Source organism: Scleropages formosus, chromosome 1, assembly GCF_900964775.1.
Source record: "Scleropages formosus chromosome 1, fSclFor1.1, whole genome shotgun sequence".
In the NCBI taxonomy this organism is placed as follows: Eukaryota; Metazoa; Chordata; class Actinopteri; order Osteoglossiformes; family Osteoglossidae; genus Scleropages; species Scleropages formosus.
Genome location: NC_041806.1, coordinates 13,500,371 through 13,522,392, shown reverse-complemented (window position 1 = coordinate 13,522,392; position 22,022 = coordinate 13,500,371). Strand labels below are relative to the sequence as shown.

The window sequence follows — 22,022 nt, the reverse complement described above, 5'->3', positions numbered from 1 at the left end:
AGATATGCAGTTTTTATAGGATTTATTATTCCTTAACAAATCTATGTTCTGTATTCAACTGCATGCTTCCTGTGTGACATAATGTAATCATTTATAACAACATAACTTCAGGTTAATCATTCTACAGCAGTGCAATCAAAAGAGGACAATCTCCAAAAAGGGTCATTGATAAAACTGTTTTCATAAGTCATATTAAAGCAATTTAAACATCAAAAGGCATAATGGAAATACTATCTGATATGACAACAGCGATAAAACCAAAATACAACTGTATCCTTAAATATACAGGACATTGAGCATTTTACTGGTAATTGAGCAGCTGAAATTAGTGGCTTCAGAGTCCCTGATAGGCCAACATTGTGTCAGAATTTTAACAGAATTTTTCTCCTACTTTCTAAATGTTTACATTTGTTGAAGTAAAACTAATTTCTAATTCCTTCTTAAATTTATTAATCAATGGCATATTTATTTATGAAGGAATTAAAGTTTTGTCATAGATGTGGCAAAATTTTGTGTGGCAGAAAAAAGTTGAGGAAATTAAAAATTAAAAACCTCATTTTAAACCAAATTTATTTTATTAGAAAACATTTCCTTACTTCAATATTTAAACAAAAGATTTTATTAGTAATTTGTTGCAAATTCATAATTTCTGGCAGTTCCTCATATGAAGTCATAATTGTAGCAAAAAATATGAACTTATCATTAGCCACTAATACAGTGTTTTAAATGGGGCTTAACACTGATTTAATACATACAAAGGAAAGCAGTGTCCTTTAGCCTCTTTTTTAAATTTACGAAAAGTTTGTATTTTTAATGCTTTTAAAAAAGCTGTATTTTTAACTTCTTGCCAACAGTTTCTGTGCTAAACTGTGATTTTCATTCTGAAGCGCTTCACTGCTGTGCTGTCCTACTCTTTTTGAATGAAAAGCACTGCTACCAAAGCAGGTGAGTGTGGTTTTTGTGAACTAAATAGAAGCGCTGTAAACACACTCAGGTGAGGAAACTGAAGTACTTAAAGTTTTACATTTTAAAAACCCTCAGCAGCTTACCTTTCTTTTTATCCAGTTTACAGACAGCCTTAGAGGTGCACAGCAACTGCGCTGCCTAGAGTAAAGTTTTTTCTAAAAACTACTGGCTGAATTAATACAATATGAACAGCTGGTTTTCTTTTAATAATTTTTGTCTGCACTTTGTGTGATTGTATCCCTAGCTGAACTGTACCACTTTACACACCCTGAAAGCTACACAGCAACTGCACTAGAACTGAACTGATCCTTTGGAAAGAGATGCCCCTGGTTTCTAATATCAATTCGCTTTTCACTTCTTGTGGAAGTTTGATGATAGTGATAGGAAAAAAAATGCTGTTGTGGCAATGTTTTACCATACAGGATCGTTATTTGAGGCCTGAATGAACATTTTGCACAAGAAAGAACATTGTGGCTTACCTCTCTGTACTTTTTCCAAAGATCTTAGTCAAGTTGTGGTGACCTGCTGAGAAAATTACTGTAAATAAATAAAATAAAAAAACAGGGTTTAAAAAAGGTTCCTAAACAGATTTTTAAAAAGTGTAACAGTAAACATAGCGTTGATGCATTGTCCCTTTATTACATTTTTACAAACATACAAGGAAATATAATCAAGAAGGTTAAAATGGATTACAAAAGTGCATGTGGAAACACACTGCAGTTTAAACATCTCCCCATGAAACTGCTGTGGGAAACAAGTGTGGAAATTAACTAGTCAGTTCAATAATGGTACAGATATGTTTGAGGTTCATTCTGACCTATGTGGTCCTGGAAAAAATGTGTTATACCAGAACACTTTGCTGCTCAAACAGAGGGAATTTCCTGAACTGAACTCATTTAGTGAGGTTTCAGTGGCATCCAGTTGTCCAGCAGGTGGCTGCAGTAATTTAATTCTGCACAAGCAGCATGAAATGTGGGGCAAGTCCATTTGTAGTTTGTAATTGTAATGTTCAATTACAGAAATGTAGTGATTTCACTATTAAATACCCGTCAAGTTAAATTTTTCCCTTAAACACAAAAAAATGTTAAAGACTGAAAATATCAGCTGTGGACCTTCACTCTTTTCTTTGCTTCGGTTACATATACTTGATGTCACACATTTACCATGTTTTAAGCATGTTTAACAACAACAACAACAACAACAGATCTATAATTTTTAAGTACTTCCAATGTTATTCCTAATTTCCGAAGTCTTCAAAATCAAAGAGAGAATGTGAATCCTAAGAAAAAGACATTTTTAACCATGGCCGTTATACTATAAGTTGAACAAAAATTAAGGTTTCATTTTTCCAGGGCCTCATATTTTAAAACTATTTTAAGAACTATAATGACAATCCCTTTTCATTATCACTTCAAAATACAGACTAAAATCCTGTCACCATCACAAACTCAAGTATGTCATTTCAAACAAACAAAATGTTAAATTCTCCACTCTGGATGACAGGAATCATCTTTGATGCTGCACAACATTTTCAGAATGCATTTCGATGTAGGAAATTTATGTACTAGCATTTTGACAGGTTCTGACATAAGCTCACTACTACATGCTCACAGACACCATGTTGTGTTGGCAGCATACTAATACCCCCGTGGCCCTCTCAGTTTTGTCTCTTAGTGCTTTGGCATCTGTTCTACAAGTGGAGGTCACACCTCGGGCCATGCTCATATGGGACTGTAAACGCACACATCCGAAAATTAAATGAGAGGTCAGTTATGAACAACAACAACCACCTTGTAATCTTTTCTGTGAAACTAAAATGTGAGGTAAAGACTGAACCAAAAGAAAACTCAAGAAATTAAAGCCTTACATTAGATGCCCTACACCTTTCCACAGGTTCAAGAAGCTAAGCAACAGGGCTCCCTTAGCTCCATCTTGTCAATTGTCATTTAACCCATCTAATCCTTAAGACATCCCGTTAGATGCCTTAAACATTTTCACAGGTTCTGCAATTTAAGCATCCTGGCTGTATTAGTTCTGTCTTGTCAGTTGTCATGGAAGGCAATTATATAAAGGCTTAATCCATGGTTTCTTAATCAAAAGTGATGGTACATAGGAAAAAAATGTTCCAACAGTGATTTGTGGTATGAAGCAACTTGATCCCCAGCTGTGCCCCTGGGTGTGCTCACTGGGCTGCGGTGTCCATAGAGTCCCCTGTAGTAGGAGGATCCAGGCAGAAGACAGGACATCACATGGGTTAACTGCAGGGGTGTCAGTCCTGCTCCAGGTTTGAATCCCCTTCTCAATAAGGAATTAGGTTGCATGCAGGAGGGACCACCTGTCACACAGCCCAAAGATGTCAGAGATAATGGTTCAAGGACAAGTCCAGCTGTTTGTGGTTTGTCTCCACCTAAAAGTTCAGGCCAACTGTCTATTCTACAGAGTTGCGGACGGTGTCATGGTAGATAGCGTTGGTGGTCGTTTGGCCAAAGATGAAAGCTCCAACAGTGACCATGAAGACGCCATATGACACCATACCCCACCAGCTGCACAAAACACAAAGTTAGTTGAAGAAGAGATTAAGAAGAAAATCACATTATTTCAAATAAGGCAGGAAAACAATGTGAGATACATCAGGACTAAAATGGTAGAACCTCAGATCAGATGGAAGAGGATGGAGTTGGTGCCTACCTTGCTGGTTTGACTTCTTGAATCTCTGACAATTTAGCCTGAATAAGACACAAACCTAGAAGAAATAAAAAGTGTTAAACCCAGCTTGACCCGGAAATTTACACACCTGGACCAAGAGGATATATGCAGGACCACCCTTGAGCAAGATCACAAAGCCTTTTGAGATGTAAATAATTAACACTGAATTACAAAGAAAAATTATTTGGGAGGAAATTCAGAATAAACAGAAGAAAATGAAGGTATGGCAGAACTGAGAGAAGAAAATTTGTTTTTTAGAGCATGATTTGAACACTTATTTAGGTTTTTTGTTGGGCATGCAAGAACAGGCTCCATTCTGGGATTTGAACATGCAATCTTATGGTCAAATAACCAGCTCCTTGACCACTAAGTGATCTTCTGGCCCACAGAAAGCAGGAGGAGGAAAGAAGGCCTGAAGGAGGGAATGTGGAGGATACCTGGGAAGACAAAGATGAAGCAGGCAGCGAGGCCCCCTATGAGGGAGATGATGCGGCCGATGTCAGGGGTGAAGAGTGCCAAGATGAGCGTGAGGGAGAACCACACGACAGTCTGCACTACCCTGCGCCGGCGTTCCTTTGTCACGTCCACCTCCACAGACTCGCCATGGAATCGAAGCCACAGGCCCTCTAACACCGCCCTGTAAAGCCAAAAGGGAAGGGCAGACAAGTTTGTACGTAGGTGAAGAACATGGATACATATGTCCACATGCAGGTACATATAGACATGTGTACACACACAGGCAGAAAGGAGTTCCCTACCTCCCGCAGAAGTGCAGAATGGGGTATGACGTTACAACACAGATGATAATGAAGAACCTGGCAAAGGCCACGACAATGTCATTGGAGGGATATGACATCAACACATCCTGACTCACATTGGAGCCAAAGGACAGGAAGCCGCAGACACCTGTGGAAGCCAAAAACAATCATCATTTCACAACAGACCAATCACAGTGAAGAGGAAACCTCAAGATGTGGGATCACAAACACACACTTTAACAGTGCAGCCACAGGTTTCTATTGAGGGCTGCTGAATGTTCACAGTTGTGGTTAGGGATTCACGAAAGGTTTTTTCATGTGACTTTTAGTGTAAAATTTGCAACTCCCACCTGTTTAAAATCACTTACACATTAGATGGGCTCTGAACCCACCTGTGCCAGTATAAACAAAGAGGCAGATGACCATTCCTATTGTGACAACCCATCCCCAGTGCTGTATCTCACGCCTCCTCATGCTGTTGAACACGGGCACACTGCTCACATGGCACTGTGGAAGAGACCAACTCAGTGAGTCTTAACATAGTCACACAGAGACATGCAGACGCAGAGACGGTCACCGCGGATACCTGGAAGCCAAAACAGATGGTGGGCATTGCGTTGAACACTGCTGTCCAGGAGGAAGGGCTACAAGCCAAGGACACATTGTGGGAGAGACACAGAGGAACACAGCAACAGTCAGTCAGTACAGCAAAAAGCACACTGACTCATGTACAGGTTCAGATATAAATATGCTTAGAATAATCATAAAATATTTATCTGCAGAAGACAGACATACTCAAGCTCAAAATAAGCTTCAGATTTTGTAGAACAGCTTTCAGTTGCATCAGGTCTCAAAACCTCAGCAGCAAGTTCAGATCATATGAAAATAAGGAAAGGTTTTCCATTTTGACAAGGGACAAGAAACTTCAAGTCTTATGAAATCAGCATTTCCCTATTGAGATAAACCCATATTCTCCAGGAAAGGTACTGTCCCACTAGGACTGTACTGTTACCACGATGTCACTGTTTGTCACCATGCCAACCAACAGGGATCCGCAAACCTCTGCATTTCTTCATGTGAAACATGAAGTCTTGAAGTAAAACATCCGATTCTGCACAAAAAATATTTGAAAAAAAAGCAGACACTTCTCTGGTCATTCAGCTCACCTTGTGGGGATGTACCCCGGGGACACGCCTGCATCGGGCCAGATGTACTTCACAATGACAACGATGGTGACGTACCACGTACCAATGACACTCACAGCACTAAAACAGGAAGAGGACAAAAACTGCCATGTTAGCAGAAATTACTCACTGCAGCCACCAGATCCTGCTATCTGAAACAATGTTTTGGGAAAAAAAGACATTCTATCTGTGTTTGATGAGCTGCATCCAAGAGCTCCAAATCCACCTTTCAAGTAATGGTGGATGTAAAGGCACCAGAAACATCTTGGGACTTGCCAGCCACTCTAGACTCAAATGAGACCCACCTGGCATATTTCTGGAATCCGATCTCCTTGGGGATGGAGAGAGGCAGAATGATCAGCACGGAGGTCAGGAAGATAGTGAACATGCGGTTGGTGTACCAGGGACGACTGACTGACCAGTCTGTCTCATGGGTCACAGCTGCAATCACTGAGTAGACAAAAGCCACAAAAAGAGGATGAACACCTTACATCACACTGCAGCATTCAAGCATCTCACAAGATGGGATCTCAGAAATCATTCAGAGGAAGGAAACATTAAGAAGAATCTACTGGCAAACTCCTCAGAAAACCCAAATCTGTGTGTGAATCCCCTGACTATATCAGTTTTATCAGTTTAAGGTGAAACTGCAAACAACACTCAGGATGTGGGAACCATCCAGACCCCAGGAGGACTCACACTTATCCTGCTGATCTCCAATAATGATGAGGAAGGCAATGCAGGTGCCAAAGGTGTAGATGGCGATGGCCACCTCGCAGATGACCCCTGTGATTCTGCCACAGACTGCCCGCACCACTTCCTGATAGGTGGTTTCATTACTGACCTGAGAGCAGTAACCCAGGATGACCAGGCCGCTGATGATAAAGACCAACATGCCCTACAGAATGAAGACAAAGAGCATTTGCTTAAAGAAGGCAATACATTGTGCACTACAGCACCCGCTATACAGAAATTGTCACTTATACAAATTAGTAATTATGTAAATTATTCTCAAAGGCAGGAAGTAAAAAATTTTTTTACTTGACACTAACTTTTGCATTACACACCCACACTACTACAACCTTGTGGTGATCTCCCACAACTTACCCATTCTGTGGTGTGCTTTAGCCTGTTTTGCACTGCCTACTGGTCAGTTGCTACAATAATTGTCTTTCATCTTGCAACATTTTCTTGTTTTTATAAATGATATAGCAACAGTGACCGGAAAAAGAGCACCAGGAAACAAAGATATGGGGGGGGGGGGATTTAATAATATGAATTAAATGGATATGGGGTTGAGACTGTCAAACAGTAGCGAGTGCTGCTGTCACAGCAAGTAGATGGTAAGGAAAAAGTGTCCTGCTTAGTCTCTGTGGAGTTCACATGTTCTCCATGTTTGTCAGCTTCCTCCCACAGTCCAAAGACATATGTCTAGCCTCATAGCAATGGCAGCCTTAGTGAATTTACCCACAAGGATTAACAAAGTATGAGCATTATAAATTTTTTTTTATGAATAGAGTAATGTAGTCTTATTTACATCTTAAGTTTCTATTTAGTTACTATAAATTAAACATTTTTATGCCAAAAATACTCAGTATAGTACTGTATATCATTAACACTAAAAGTCATTTTCTGTGTGCTTCATATGACTGGGTGGCATAGTGGTGGTGCAGCAGCCCTCCCACATCACAGTGCCTGGGCTGTTTGGGTGTAGGTCTGAATCAAGCTCAATCTGTGTAGAGTTTACATTTTCTCCTCTTGTCGCCATGAGTTTCTCCTCCGTGTTCTGGCTCCCCCCTACAGCCCAAAGAACTAGCAATGGTAAATTGCTCGTAGTGTCTCAATGAGTGACCGAGTGTGTGCGTGTGGCTACACTGCAATGGACAGGGATCCCAGCCAGGGCGCACCTATCCCAGCTTGCTGGGACAGGCTCTAGACCACCGTAACACTACTCGGGATAAGGCTTTAGCAAAAGTATGTGAGCATGTCATGTGAAATAAACTGACATTTTAAACGTGTACCAACAGTGAAAAAATGTACACATATAACCCATAAGCAGTAATTAACTGGGGTGGGAACAATACTGATTTGAATCTATTTTGACTTTCGTAAGGGTTTCCGGGGGGGGGGGGGGGGGGACCGCACACACACAAACACCTTTTGGAAAATAAATTCAGGGACCAAAACTAGGCTTGAAGACAAAGAGGAATGGTGTCCTCAAAGTGAAACTGAAACTTCTTTCACAGCATAAATTCTGCAGAGCTACATTCAAATACTTTCAGTTCTCAAATCTGAAAAATGTGTCTCAAAGCCGTGGGCTAAAATCTGAGCAGGAAATTGCAAGGCTTCCCCACAAGTCCAGTGGGCTTAATACCATCTCCAAGATTGGCCTGAACACGTGAGCTTACCATCTGGAGTGCCACCCCGGATGTCACTCCTCCAGCTGTGCTGAATGCAGCAGGGAAGTTGAGCAGGCCGGCCCCCAGTGCAGCATTGACCACGATGAAAACTGCACCCAAGGTAGAGGTACCTCCCTCTGTGCCTGTTTGCAACCCGCACTGGGGTTCTGCCTCCACGCTGGGGCTCTGCAGAAGCCAGGCCCTTTCTCCTGGATCCTCACTGTTGATGGCCACGCACTCCCTAGACATGCTAGCAGGTCACTCCTCTCACTAGGCTGACAATGTCAGTACTTGTCAGTCCCTAGCCCTTCCCAGACAAGCTAACGCAGACTCACTTGTCCTTTCTGTGTCCCCAGCGTATTGCTAATCTAACAGCTTGAACTCAGCCTGAGAGGCTCAAGGTGGAGTGGTTCCTGTAGGCCAAACACTTCCAATATCCAATGAGCAACAGCTGTGACATGTCACACCTTTCTACAACACGCTGGCTTAGTACAACTCTTCTGAGATGCTTAGTGTGGTGAGGATGAACAGAAAGGAGCAGGAATAATGGGCTGGGTCTGTGGTGATCACGTCACAGAGTGCCACTGGTCCTTGTGACATCCTAATCTTGCACTTTGGGACTCTGGCTCAAGGTGACTCTTCTTCCTGCAGACCAAGGTGAGATACTCATTGACCAATTTCTACCCCGACATCAGAAGGTCTTTACCATCACTCACCCAGTATGCCCTTTGAACTCAAGGTGTTTCAGCAGTCACTAAATGATTTACTCACATTTAAACAGATAGCACCATCATCATCTAACAGTTGCCACATGGAAAACAGGTACTTTCATAAATGTAGACACTTAAAGGTCTCACCTATTGGGTACAAGGTAGCACCCCCAGGAAATGAAAGTGCTACTATCTGGTGTGAAATCGGTTTCTTACTAGTGAACCGTCTATTGCCCACCATTCCAAGACAGATATTTATATAATCTGCATTTATTCATTTATCAGAAAAGAGACTTTTCTCCACAATGACTTACAACTCAGAGTAAACAAAAAAAAAAAAAAAAAAAGCACCATCAGCAAATGAACTTTAGCTACAGACAGAGGAGAACTATGAAAGCACAGCTCATCTCTCTGATACCACCATGTTGCTGGTTCATATCCTTCAAGTAGCTGCTAATTGCAGCAACATTCAAATAGCAAATTCATAGATAATCATAGCAGATGGTGTTGGACTCATTTATGTAGCTGTTAGGAGATCAGGAGAGAAGTAGCTCTGAAACAGTTTGATTTGAGACCTTTTTGAATGTAGCCCCTCTGAGGTGCAGAAGGAGCCCACTCCACGATATTGGGGACAACACTGAGAAGTGCCAGATTTTTGAGTTTGGACCCATTGTGAGTGCGACCACCAAGCAGCTACAGATGGAGGAGTATAGTGCTCCCACTGGGGTATAGGAAGTGATGAGGTTATAAACTTCACTGCATTCCTCAAAGCAACACCATGCAGACAGGCTACCGGGATGAAAATGAAGTTCCTGTAAGGTAGAACAAAGTGGTGGGAACCTGAAAGCGTGATGGGCAGTATGGTTAGGGTTGTACCTGGAAAAGAGAGTAAAACCAGTGTCTTCAGGAAGAGTCACAACTCCACCATAAACCACAAAGCTTCATGACAAACACCAGAGAGGGAAAATTGCCATAACAAGCATGAAAAAGTGACAGGGGAGCAGCAGCAAAGCACATAGTTGAGTCATTGCTTTGTTGATACCCCAGCCTCAAGACACACACACACACACACACACACACACAGTCAGCAATGTGCTGCAGTTACACAATCAGAAAGTCTAGAAACCTGCTATTTCCCAGTAGGGAATTTTCACATGAGAGGACCACATTCCTGACCCAGGAAAGTGTGGTCAGCAGCATCCAATACACTTACATCTATTTATCCAAAGTGGCATACAATGTTAAGATACTTACACTGGTTTACCCATTTATACAGGAGGGTAATTTGTTACTGTATCTTACTTCTATTTTTAGTTATTCAAGGGTCTACGAATGACGTGGGATTCGAACCCAGGTTCAACGAGTGCAAGGCAATATCCACACGCGCCCTCCATCCCACTTGCATCTTTTCACATCTATTTTTTAAACGTACCAATCTGCACTAGAGACACTACCACAAACCTAAGAGGGCCAGATGAACAGGCGGGTGGGAGGGAGAGACCCGGGTGAGATGGCGGGTAGCAAATCAAATCGGAACCGTAAACTTCAGACTCTGGTCTGGCGCGAGACGGCAAAGCGCAACAACTGAAGAAGCGCAAGCCACTGCAGCAGGCAGAGAATCAGAACAAATACTCGAGTCGAAAACTACTGTAAAGTTGACCGGTATGGTATGATGATTCATACTGTGAATTGTAAATCGGGATACTAACGAACACCGACGTGACCGAGAGCCGGCTCTGTTCTACAGGCAGCCCCGCTACGAGACACACACACACACACACACACACACACACACACACACACACACACACACACACACACACACACACACACACACACACACACAGCTCCTCACCGTGCTCCGCCGGACCCCAGAACTGCACCTTTCCCTTCCTATGAAGCGATGGAGGGCCCCCGCGTGATCTCCAAACAGCCACATGACCACGATCACGTGACCAGTTTCGTTCTACCAGGAAGGAACTGTTAATGGCTGAAGTGAGATTAGAGTGCAGTTGTGTCCCCGGAACAGTGAATACTGGCATAAAACCGCTGAATCCTCAGAACGAGCTGCATTCACCTTAATACACGTATGCTTTAGCCTTCCCGTTGGGGATTTTAGTTCGAACCCCAGCTTTTGATAAAACTTTGTGACCCGCTTAACTTCCCCGTGTCAGAGAGCTTGTCCTCGGTACTAGTCAAAATGACCAGGCTGTTTTAAGTGGTACAGCACTACAAAAAGGAGCAGTTGAGTACTGGTTAAGGCCTAAAGGTCGCAGATTCGAATCTCACCTTCAGCTGTAGTACCTCTGAGCAAGATACTTAACGTAAATTGTTGCAGTGAGAATTACGCAACTGTATAAATAGGTAAATAATTGTAAATAGCTTAAGGAAAAAAGAACTAGCTAAATGTAATACAAATACTTGGGAACACAAAAAAAAAATGTTACGCTGCTTCAGAGAAATGTCAATAAATGGACAACTTAATCCATAAACAAAAGCAGGTTTATAGCTCAGTTTTATTCACAATAACCATTGAAACCACTGACAGCCTGGAGGACATTCAACAGCTTCTCTGCTTTTACTACAGATGTCAGATACAGCACATCAGCTGGATCCCATACAATGACAAGATATGGGGCAGGGTTTAAGTACCCTACATGTGCACCTTTTTTTTTTTAAAAAAAAAAAAAAAAAAAAAGCTTTAAAAAGCACAGCCTTGCACACCTGGGCACAGAAGGGACCATCACACAATCCAGCAATTTGCTCCATTTCAGCAGCTCTTCACTGTAAGTGTAAAGAAAGTGCTCCAGTCAGGGACAGAGCTGTTAAATACTTTTGAGATAATGATCAAAATTGCACTACTCATCTTCAAGCTCATGCTCCAGACCCTCCCAGGAGCCCATCCCACACTTCATAGAGAAAATGTGAATGTAATGTAAAATGCATGTAAAGAGACTGGCTGAGTCTGGGTGGAGATTCCTGCCAGAGACAGTAGGAGGAGTTGGTGAGTCACTGGTAGATTTAGGGGCTCGTTGACTGTATTGGTAAAACAGCAGGACAAACTAAAGGCAGCCAATTTTTCTACTTGGAAATTAGCTGATACTTATTCCAATTAACATTTTCACACCTCTGATCTACTTCATGTTTTCACAGCTGGGACATGCTTAATATTTGACCAGTTCTAATTTATCTGGCTGATGTACAGATAAGAGGAAATTAACCATTAATGAGAAAGGAATGATGGGTCCTACCAAGTACTCACAATGCTGCCCATCATTAAAGACATAATTGCTGTGTTAGCCATTTTCAGCCTCTATCCCAGAGGTGGGGTGGGTTCAAACAAATACATAAAGGACTGCTTTTTCTTTCTTTCTCTCCAGCGCAGTTGGTGGCCTCTGTTCACCCATGTTACTTGGTGACGGCATGAATGGCTTGTGCCAGGTAGGCCACATTGCCCGAGGTGACCCCAGCCACAGAGATGCGGCCATCCTTCGTCATGTAGATGGAGAATTCCTTAGTCAGACGCTCCACCTTGACATACACACACATATTAAAAACTCTTTCACAAATTTCCAAGTTAAAGATCAGACTGATTTATAGAGCCATGTTGCAGGCAACAGTAACAGTACCTGCTCTGGTTTGAGCCCTGTGAAGCAGAACATGCCGATCTGGTCAGTGACATGCTGCCAGTTATGGGTGGAGCCCTCCTTCTTCAGGTTGGCCACCAGCTGTTCCCTCATCCTGATGATCCGACTGGCCATGCCATTAACTTCCTCAAGCCTGCATGCATGCATGCATACATCAATGACCTGGGATGAATAAATAGACAGACAAGACAGCCCTGCTAGTTACTCACCACTCCTTGCGCAGGTCTGGTGTGTTGAGAATAGTGGCAGCAATGCGGGCGCCATTGATGGGGGGGTTAGAGTAGATAGGCCTAATCAGGATCTTCAGCTGCGATTCCACACGCTTGGCCTCCTCAGTATCCTTGCACACCACTGTAAAGCCCCCCACGCGCTCACCTGGGGAAAACATGGATGACCATCAAGATGACAGTTTTCAGATTTACATGTATTTATTTAGCAAACGCTTTTCTCCAAAGCAACTTCCAGCAAGCTCTATGTAGTGTTATCAGCCAACACACCTTATTCACCAAGGTGACTTACACTGCTAGATACACTACTTACAATGGGTCACCCATCCATACATCAGTGGAACACACTCTCTCACTCACACACTATGGGGAACCTGAACAGCATGCCTTTGGACTGTGGGAGGAAACTCACACAGACACAAGGAGAACATGCAAACTCCATACAGACTGAGTGGGGATCAAACCCACGTCCTCTCGCACCATCCAGGCGCTGTGAGACAGCAGCACTACTCACTGTGCCACCAGATATAAGGTGATGAGGTGAAGAAGCAAACTGCTCAGTCATCAGCAGGGAGCATAAGCCAAACTGCTCAGTAAAACATACAGGTTGACTGTCCTCTACACCTGGATCACTATATACTTAAGTTATTATAAGTGCCTGCAGTAGAATACAGTTCTACTTGATTAGAAGTAAGACAACTCATTCTGATTGAGTTTAACCTTAGAAACCACAGACTGGTGCCTGTACAGTCAGTGCAGTCCAATCTACAATCTTCAAGGTAGAAGGGTGTAGGTTAAACAAAGGAGTCCTCAATTCACCACACTGTCTAGGGTTCTACTCCCATTTTAACAGCATCATTTGAGTAATTAATCCTGTTAGAGCTAGTGTCTATCTATACAGCAGGCAACCCTCAAAGTGTGGGTTCATTCAGCTTTTATCAGCCTGGTCATTGAGCGACCTCAGCCCACCTATTGAGCACCCAAAACTGCAGACTCACCATAAAGACCCATGTTCTTGGCAAAAGACTGCGACAGAACAATGTTGTGGCCCTGCTCAATGAAGTAGCGTACGGCCCAGGCATCATTGTCGATGTCTCCGCTGGCGAAGCCCTGGTAGGCCATGTCGAAGAAAACTAGCAGGTTCCTTTTCTAAGACAGTAAAGACAAAAGACATTGACACAAGCTGCCCACAACCAGAAGGTAAGTAATTCATAGTAGTTTACAAAACATTGACAAGAGTAAATCACAGGGAAGTCACAACAGTTTAATCAGCAGCGAGTTGAGTTCCTGTCCCATTAACTACAGCAGGAGCTCACCTTGATCACCTCTGAAATCTCCCTCCACTGCTCCTGTCTGGGGTCCACTCCTGTGGGATTGTGGGCACAAGCATGCAGCACAATGATGCTCTTCTCAGGGATTTTCTAAGATGACAAAAGCACAACATGAGATCAGATATTATAATACAATGTACTTTATCAATATCATCAGAGCTGGCAGCATACACCCTATATGGATTAAACCATCCTGTTTAAGGGCTGAACTATAGACTCTTCACATTCAATTTGAACTTCATTAGTCTCAAGACTAATGAGTTTGGTGCTGTGATCCCAACTCCACAAGCCACACCCCCACTAACAAAACCTCATCAGTCTCCTTTCATACCAATTTCCCCACTAACCCATCTTACCAAAATGTCATCCAGAGCTCCCCTGAAGTCAAACCCACAGGTCTTGGGGTCATAGTAGCAGTAGCCCTTCAGTTGGAAACCTGCATCCCTGAAGATGGGGGTGTGGTTCCCCCAGGAGGGCTTAGGCAGGAATACATCTCGGGCCACAGTATGGAAACGGGACTAGGGGAAGGAGTAGGGAATTGACATTGAAAGCACCAATCATCAGTACGCTGGGAACCTTCCCTTACAGGAACGCAACAATGGCAGGAAAGGACATACCAGAAAGTTTGCCCCAACTCTCAGTGACCCAGTTCCTGAGATAGTCTGGACTGTGATGCTCTGGGGTTGAAAAACAAGACAACACACAAGAAAAACTGCACTCACAACTGTTACAATGACAAAGTCTAGTTAAAAATATTACCAGCAAGTGTAACAAAATAAAAGAAAGGAAAACACTGAAAGCAGCTTACTTCTTTTGGACAGGAATTGATGAAGATAGATGCTTACCCTGCCGCTCTTGAGCACCTCGTTGCTGGGTCCCAGTGCTAGCTCTGCACAGGCTTTGTTGAATTCTGCCAGCCCTCCGATGGGAAGGTACTCCTTGTCCAGGTTCCTGCTAGCAATCAGAGCTTCAGCCTGGGGTAGAAGGAAAAGTGAACAAATACAAACACATGGTAAATGCCAGTAACACAAACTCTTACAAACAGAAAACTGTTCTTCCTGGCTGTGCAGATTGAACTGAAAAATGCTAAAATTACAGGTAATCAATCACTGATTTGTGACTGGACAAAAGCAAACTAAAGTTGACTTTTCATAGTATAACATACTAACTTAAATGAAAAGAAAGCACCACAAACAAAGCACACAGAAGGGGGCAGCTGTGAAAAGACGCTGGTTGCCACAGGAACAGGAGGTAGGAACCCACCTTGCGGACACAGCTGAGCACATAGGGCTTTCCCTGGTCATTACGGTATGCACCGACACCCAGATTCATTTTCTTGGGGTTTGTGTCACGTTTGTAAGCCTCTGTGACACCAAGGATAGGGTCAGGGGGACCCATCTGCACTTCAGTCCACCATGAGCTGAAAGTTGGAGAAGAAACATTAAAAGGTAGAATGTGGGGCATTCCAAAGGTCATTATGGGGGATTCAAAAGGTCAACCATAACCAAAACAGTCACACATGAAACATGCATTTCTATTCAACACCGACTTGGTTTACCAAATTCCATAATGAAGGAGGAGGTGTGGCAGGGAAAAATACGTATACATATAGTTTTAACGGTTATACAACAGGGTTCAAGGGCCTTGCCACAAATCAATAGCTTCAATCAACGTTTGTCAGAATCTGGACATACAGCACAAAGGTTGAAAGTCCATACAAGTCCAGAATTCTGAAACCCTTAACAATGAAGTAATTAACTGGTCTTTTGTGCACAATAATCACTGATCAGATTTCACCTTGTAGGGAAAGTTTTTCAACTCTCGAATTAGTTCTAAAACCACCCTATTGCACACTGATGTAACATTCTTAGGGGGTCGTGTGACAATCTGGTCTTCTGTCCCGTACAAGAGGAACAGCACAGCTCTCTATTCAGCAACATCGATTCTGATTGCAAGAGGCTTATAAACAGCATTGGGTTGTTTTCAGCACTTTGATCTCTTATATGACTTCAACATGAAGCCCAAACTGTTCTTCGTTGGAAGTTTCTGTCGAAGATGATGCCTAGCTTAAACAGCATACAAAGGAGAAAAAAAGTGGACTGCTGACCACAGTTCTACAGAACAATCACCATCCTGCTACCATTTAGATTTCATTTATTTAGCTGAAACTTTTCTCCAAAGGGACTTCACTTCATTTAAAATGGCTCAGTAATTTTTACTGTATCAATAAGGACAAATCCCTTAATCAACAGTACAGAAGAAGTGATTTGAACCTGGGTCCTTCATACACAAGGTGGAACTTCCAAATAAATACACTACTGCTACCTGTCATAGTACCATACAAGTATTAGTTAAACCAAATTTTTATCTCATCTCAGTCCTGAGATTTTTTACTGGAAAGCCTGCACACACCATACTTAATATAGTGAAATGTTACCAAAGGCCTTCCTTCCCCCTCTCATTCAGATTACCGTACGTGGCTCTCTGGATGAGGAAGTCTTAGAACTTAAAGTTAATCATGAAAAACACTCTGCAAGGGGGCGCTTCCTCAGTTATTTGCAGCTCATACAGCAGGACAAGGCAGTCAGAAACGAACCTTAAACCTGTACAAATAACATGCTTACAGCAAGCCAGGGGTTTGCTGTGTATATTTTTTTAATTTTAGAAATGGCAGCATGTCCTCCACGATGCGCAAAAGGACACGCTGTTTGACACCAACGTACGCGCCTGAGAAACCGACCAATGAGAACTCAGTGTCAGGACCACAGCCTCTTTTACGATGAAGTCACACGTTACGCCTTATGGGTGCCGGTGAAGTCCAAGCTTTCTTTCTAAATCAAAATGCAAAAGGCCAATCCTTGAAGATTGACTGCATCTTCTCGCCGTCCTCAGCGGTTGCAGGGACCCCAGTATTTCCAGTCAAATATGTAAGATGTTCTATGTTGTTAATAAAGACAAGTCCACAAGCTCAGCTGAGTGAGTGTGGCGCGGACGTGCCTTCTTCGGTTCGCTCGCGTACCTGGCTCGGCTGGGAAGGACTCGGAGGCCCACGGGTGGGCAGTGCGAGCCCACACCCCACATTCCTGTGGGACACAAGAATCTGACGGACTTGAGCAGAGCCATCGCTGGACAAGATGAAACTAGAGCTCCGGGAGTAATGGCAGGAACCAGGGAAAACGAAACAGCCGAACGGAGAGAGGGGGAGGAAACGCACGTCCGAGCAGCGAAAAAGGAGAAGGAGACACCGCAAGGGCTTTAAAAACTGTGCACTTCTGCTCACAGCGACACTCAGCGACAAACCGCCGACAAGCACAGCGGGCCTGCGGTGCGCATGCGCAGATAGAGACCGAGGGAGAAAGAAGAGTTAATTCGTACCTCTTTTGACACTGTCTTTATACCAAAAAGCTGTGATGAGATGTCTCTAAATTTATTATTGATAAACTCTGTAAGGATTTTGCTTTGCGCTATAAATATGTGCTGTTTGGATTCTTACATTTTGATAGAAGTACAGAGAAGCAGGTGTATGTTAATTCAGTAATCATTTATTTTAGCCAAATATCATATACACAGGTCCAAATTTGCTAATAAAAAGCCTATATTTTCAATTTTTCTTAAACAATTTAAGCAGTACATAAACACTATTGATAGGCTCCGGTTTGTCGTGACCCTGCTTGGGACAAGCAGTTTCTGACTGTGTGTGTGTATAAACTTTATTGAGGAGTGTAATAATAAGAAGGCTATTAAGACTGTACATTATTGTAATATTTTTAAGGTGCTGATGTAATGTCACTGGTTATTGGAGTGTTTTGTATTTTTTGTGTTTAGTTATTTATTTAGTTACTTTATTTATTTCTCCCGGCTATGTTTGTTTGTTTTGCATTAATGTTCTTCTAGTGTGTGTTTGAATTGTTTAATAATAAAAAAACAGGAAGAAAACTTTTGAAATTCCACATAAAGCAAATGAAATATACAAGATGCACCACCCAAAACAAGAAACCTTTAATACATATTTGTAAGGAAAAATGCTAATAAAACATGACAGTGGGCAGCTACTAGCAATGAAGACAAGAGGATCAATCGAAGTAAAGAAAAGAATGTGAAACCCTGCAAAATATTACATTTACATTTACATTTATGCATTTAGCAGACCCTTTTGTCCAAAGCGACATACATCTCAGCAAAGGTACAATTTATGCATTACATTAAGAGAAAGAGACATAGCTGCAGACACAAGTCTCAAGTAAACCTAGTTTGTTACCTACCACTTGCTGCACCGAGGTTCATCTTTTGAGTAGGTGCATAAAACACAGGATAGACAAATCCTGATACTCTCCCACCAATTTTTTTATTTTTAATATTCTAAGATACACAAATAAGCAAGTACAATGCCGGCGTAGTGGCTGAATAAAGGTTGTATCATTAACAATGCGAAAATGACAGACAACGAGAGAAGAAAGACCTTTCTCCATACAGAAAGTGGAATTGGTGGAAGCTGAAAAGATGGTTCCATTCAGCATCCCAAGACCATGCTGATCGCCAACATGCATCTTGGAAAGAAGAGCTTTTGAGGTACAAGAGCTGCATGAGAACAAGGACCATCTGAAGGAGCTCAGAGGGTAAAGGAGGAGCTCCAGCTTAAGGACAAAGAGGTAGAGACACTAAGGAAGCAGATAGAGAGCCTAACATTCAACATCTGCCAGCAACCCCTTATACAGACCAGCAGCAGGTGACCTCCACCAAGACCCCCACAAGTCCAACAGCAGAGTCAGTCTTCACATAAACCTCTGTAAACCCATATCCTCTACAGTGACCTTCCCATCATCCACAGTTGTACTCTCCATTATTCTATAGAGAGCTGATATTCAGCCTTATACCATCCAGGAAATTATTCCAGAAGTCTGTCATGCATGTGCTCTCATGCCAAATGTTCACCTGGCGCACCACCCAACCCTAAACCTCCACAGGGTCCATGGTTTACTTTCACCTCCACAATGATACTATCAACATTTTCACAGAAAACTAAACAAATGTGACCACCAAGGAGCAGCAGACATCCCCCAACCCCTCATCATCCAAGATCATCCTATCTCATGCCACTAAGCACATCTACAGGATATGAAATAGTCTTGCAGAAGAACCATCATAGATTGTCCAGTCATTACTAGTGGATGCCCCATTATGTGACCATTTATGTTTTTTTAGTTGATGCTTTTTTCCAGAGCAACTTACAATGTTAATCTACCTACAATTCCTTACCCATTTGTATAGCTGGATAATTTTTTTAGTGGAGCAATTTTAGGGTAAGTACCTTGCTCAAGGTTACTATAGTTGAAAGTGAGATTCAAAGCTGCAACCTTTGGGTCCAAAGGCAGCAACTGCAACCACTACACTAGCTGTCCAATTACAGGCTATATCTCCCCAGATCTACAGCAGCTCCAGTTGAACACTTCAACCGCAGGTGGACGGCAGCAGCCTAACACACCAAAACTGTCCCAATTCAGAGCAAAACAGCCCAGTTATGTCTCAACACCAAATGGACAACCAGCCAACAGCAATAGTTGAGACCTGTGAGACATAAAGACTTGTTCATTCTCATCTGCAGAAGACTGTTTACCTTAAATTTGTTGCACAAGCGCACACACACACACACACACAGACACACACACACACCCTCTAGACTTGTCGTTTTTCAAAGCTGATATTATATCATTTGTTTTCTATAGACATGAGACTATTTACAAGTTCAGTGTGGATCATCCAGGGATTTAATTCCTCCCTTTTCAGTCAGAAAACCAAAGCCCTAGAATTCCATACAAACACAGAAAATGTTAACTTAGTAATGTTTCAGGGAATATAATGCAGAACAGATGCAGTCACTCTTTGTCCCAGAAGCAACACACACACACACACACACACACTTTCTGAACCACTTGTCCCCCACAGGGTCACGGGGAACCGGAGTCTAACCCAGCAACTCAGGACAGAAGGGAGGAGACACACCCAGGACGGGACACTAATCTGGCACCCCAAGCGGGACTCAAACCCTAGACCCACTGGAGAACAGGACCTGGTCCAACCCATTCCACCACCGCACCCCCATCTCCAGAAGCAACAGTGAAATCATAATTCCAAATAGGAACCTCCTCACAATCACACGTGTAAGAGACTCTGAAAGTATAATCTTATGTTACAAATCAGAAATCCAAACATATATGTCAAATGTAAAATCAGGTGACATATGCTTAAAATCAAAAGTCAAATTACCAGTTGATGAAAAGCATATTTACATATGTGCTCTACATCCTCCTAAGCAAATTATCATATTACAACATAGAGATTTTCACACACACACACACTTTCAGAACCGCTTGTCCCTTACGGGGTCACGGGGAACCGGAGCCTACCCGGCAACACAGGGCGTAAGGCCGGAGGGGGAAGGGGACACACCCAGGACAGGACGCCAGTCCGCCGCAAGGCACCCCAAGCGGGACTTGAACCCCAGACCCACCGAAGAGCAGGACTGCAGTCCAACCCACTGCGCCACCGCACCCCCCTAACATAGAGATTTTCTCTGTCCTAAATAGCTACAACATAAAAAAATCAAGCAAAACCATCCACTTCCAGGCCCAGAAAGTATACTGATCTGTGGAGACCCAAATGCCAGAACTAGATCTATGCCTGATTATATTAGTTTCGTTCCAGGGAATTTACAGGGTAACGCTGCTCTCTCACAGCATCTGGGTGGTGCTTGAGGATGTGGGTTTGATCCCTGCTCATTCTGTGTGGAGTCTGCATGTTCTCCCTGTGTCTGTGTGGGTTTCCTCCAGGTGCTCCTGTTTCTTCCCACAGTCCAAATACATGCTGTTCAGGTTCACCCATAGTGTGTGAATCTCTGAGAGAGTGTTTCTACTGATGTATGGATGAGTGACTCATTGTAAATAGTGTACAGTACATTGTGTCACTTTGGTGAATTAAGTGTGTGGGCTGATGACACTGCATAGAGTTTGTTGGAAGTTGCTTTATAGCAAAATATCTCCTAAATAAGTACAATAAAGTTACAGGTGTTTCACCCATTCTTACTGTAGTAATACAGTAGGATGAACAGGATCAGGCAGTGAAGCTTGAGTGAACACCCATTCTGAAACTGCAGTGATAGCCACCTCTACAGCCACATAGAGGTGCTATTGTACTGACAATAGGAGCTGAAATGGTCCTGAAGTGCGACTCCTCTTTCTGCCGGGTTTCTCTTTCCTTTTACCTCCAAGCTCCTGTTCTCCTTGCCATTCAGAGCAGGAAACTAACATGACAATGTCTGATCATTGTTTGTCTCTCCAGTGGTCTCTCTGCTGGCGTCTCTACTGGCTTTACTGCTTGTCTCTCCATTGATTCCAGTGCTGGATGCACTGCTGGCTTTCCTAGCCAAGCTTCTACAGAAAGAGACCTGTGCTTGCAGGGAGCTGTATACTGTAGTAGCTCCATGGAGGGATGTTACATTACATTTATTCATTTGGCTGATGCGTTTCTCCAAAATGCCTTGCAATATTAAGTTACTTACAATTATTTATTCAGTTAGGGTGCGCGGTGGTGCAGCAGGCTTGGCTGGGTCCTGCTCTCCGCTGGGTCTGGGGTTCAAGTCCCGCATGGGGCACCTTGCGATGGACTGGCGTCCTGTCCAGGGTGTGTCCCCTCCCCCTCCAGCCTGATGCCCTGTGCTGCCAGGTTAGGCTCCGGCTCACTGCGACCCTGCTCAGGACAAGCGGTTTCAGACAATGTGTGTGTGTATTTATTCATGTATACAGCTTGGTAATTTTACAGAAGCAAATTTAGGATAAGTACCTTGTTTAAAGGTACTGTCATGGCAACCACAAGGAATTGGGCAGTCAGACCCAAGTGCTGGAGCCATTTATTTAGTGCAGGTGATGCAAAGGCAGGCAGAGTCGTGGTCCTAGCAATGGGGTCGCCGAGGTGGGTACGTCAATAACCGGGAAGATCCAAAGACAAGGTCAGAGAAACGAGGCAGGAGGTCAGAAGCCGAGAGAGCGAAACAAGGGGTGTAAAGGGTAAGCACGGCGAAGGGACACAGGAAGTCAAGGG

The 22,022-nt window shown here is 43.1% G+C and overlaps 2 protein-coding genes across 2 annotated transcripts; both read right to left on the bottom strand.

The window, feature by feature from the left end:
- Window positions 1-1,594: 1,594 nt before the first annotated feature.
- slc38a7 (solute carrier family 38 member 7) lies at window positions 1,595-11,092 on the bottom strand. Its single transcript, XM_018758172.1, has 11 exons — window positions 10,579-11,092; window positions 8,023-8,658; window positions 6,314-6,512; window positions 5,920-6,064; window positions 5,597-5,695; window positions 5,017-5,074; window positions 4,823-4,937; window positions 4,431-4,578; window positions 4,110-4,309; window positions 3,655-3,709; window positions 1,595-3,509 (listed from the first exon to the last, which is right to left on the bottom strand). Exons 2-11 carry the CDS (start codon window positions 8,260-8,262, stop codon window positions 3,395-3,397), a joined length of 1,374 nt encoding a protein of 457 aa, XP_018613688.1. The 5' UTR covers window positions 8,263-8,658; window positions 10,579-11,092; the 3' UTR covers window positions 1,595-3,394.
- A 129-nt stretch (window positions 11,093-11,221) lies between these two features.
- LOC108927189 (aspartate aminotransferase, mitochondrial-like) lies at window positions 11,222-17,224 on the bottom strand. Its single transcript, XM_029258386.1, has 10 exons — window positions 16,948-17,224; window positions 15,192-15,348; window positions 14,774-14,902; window positions 14,546-14,605; window positions 14,285-14,446; window positions 13,914-14,018; window positions 13,596-13,746; window positions 12,580-12,745; window positions 12,353-12,503; window positions 11,222-12,254 (listed from the first exon to the last, which is right to left on the bottom strand). Exons 1-10 carry the CDS (start codon window positions 17,049-17,051, stop codon window positions 12,132-12,134), a joined length of 1,308 nt encoding a protein of 435 aa, XP_029114219.1. The 5' UTR covers window positions 17,052-17,224; the 3' UTR covers window positions 11,222-12,131.
- Window positions 17,225-22,022: the final 4,798 nt, after the last annotated feature.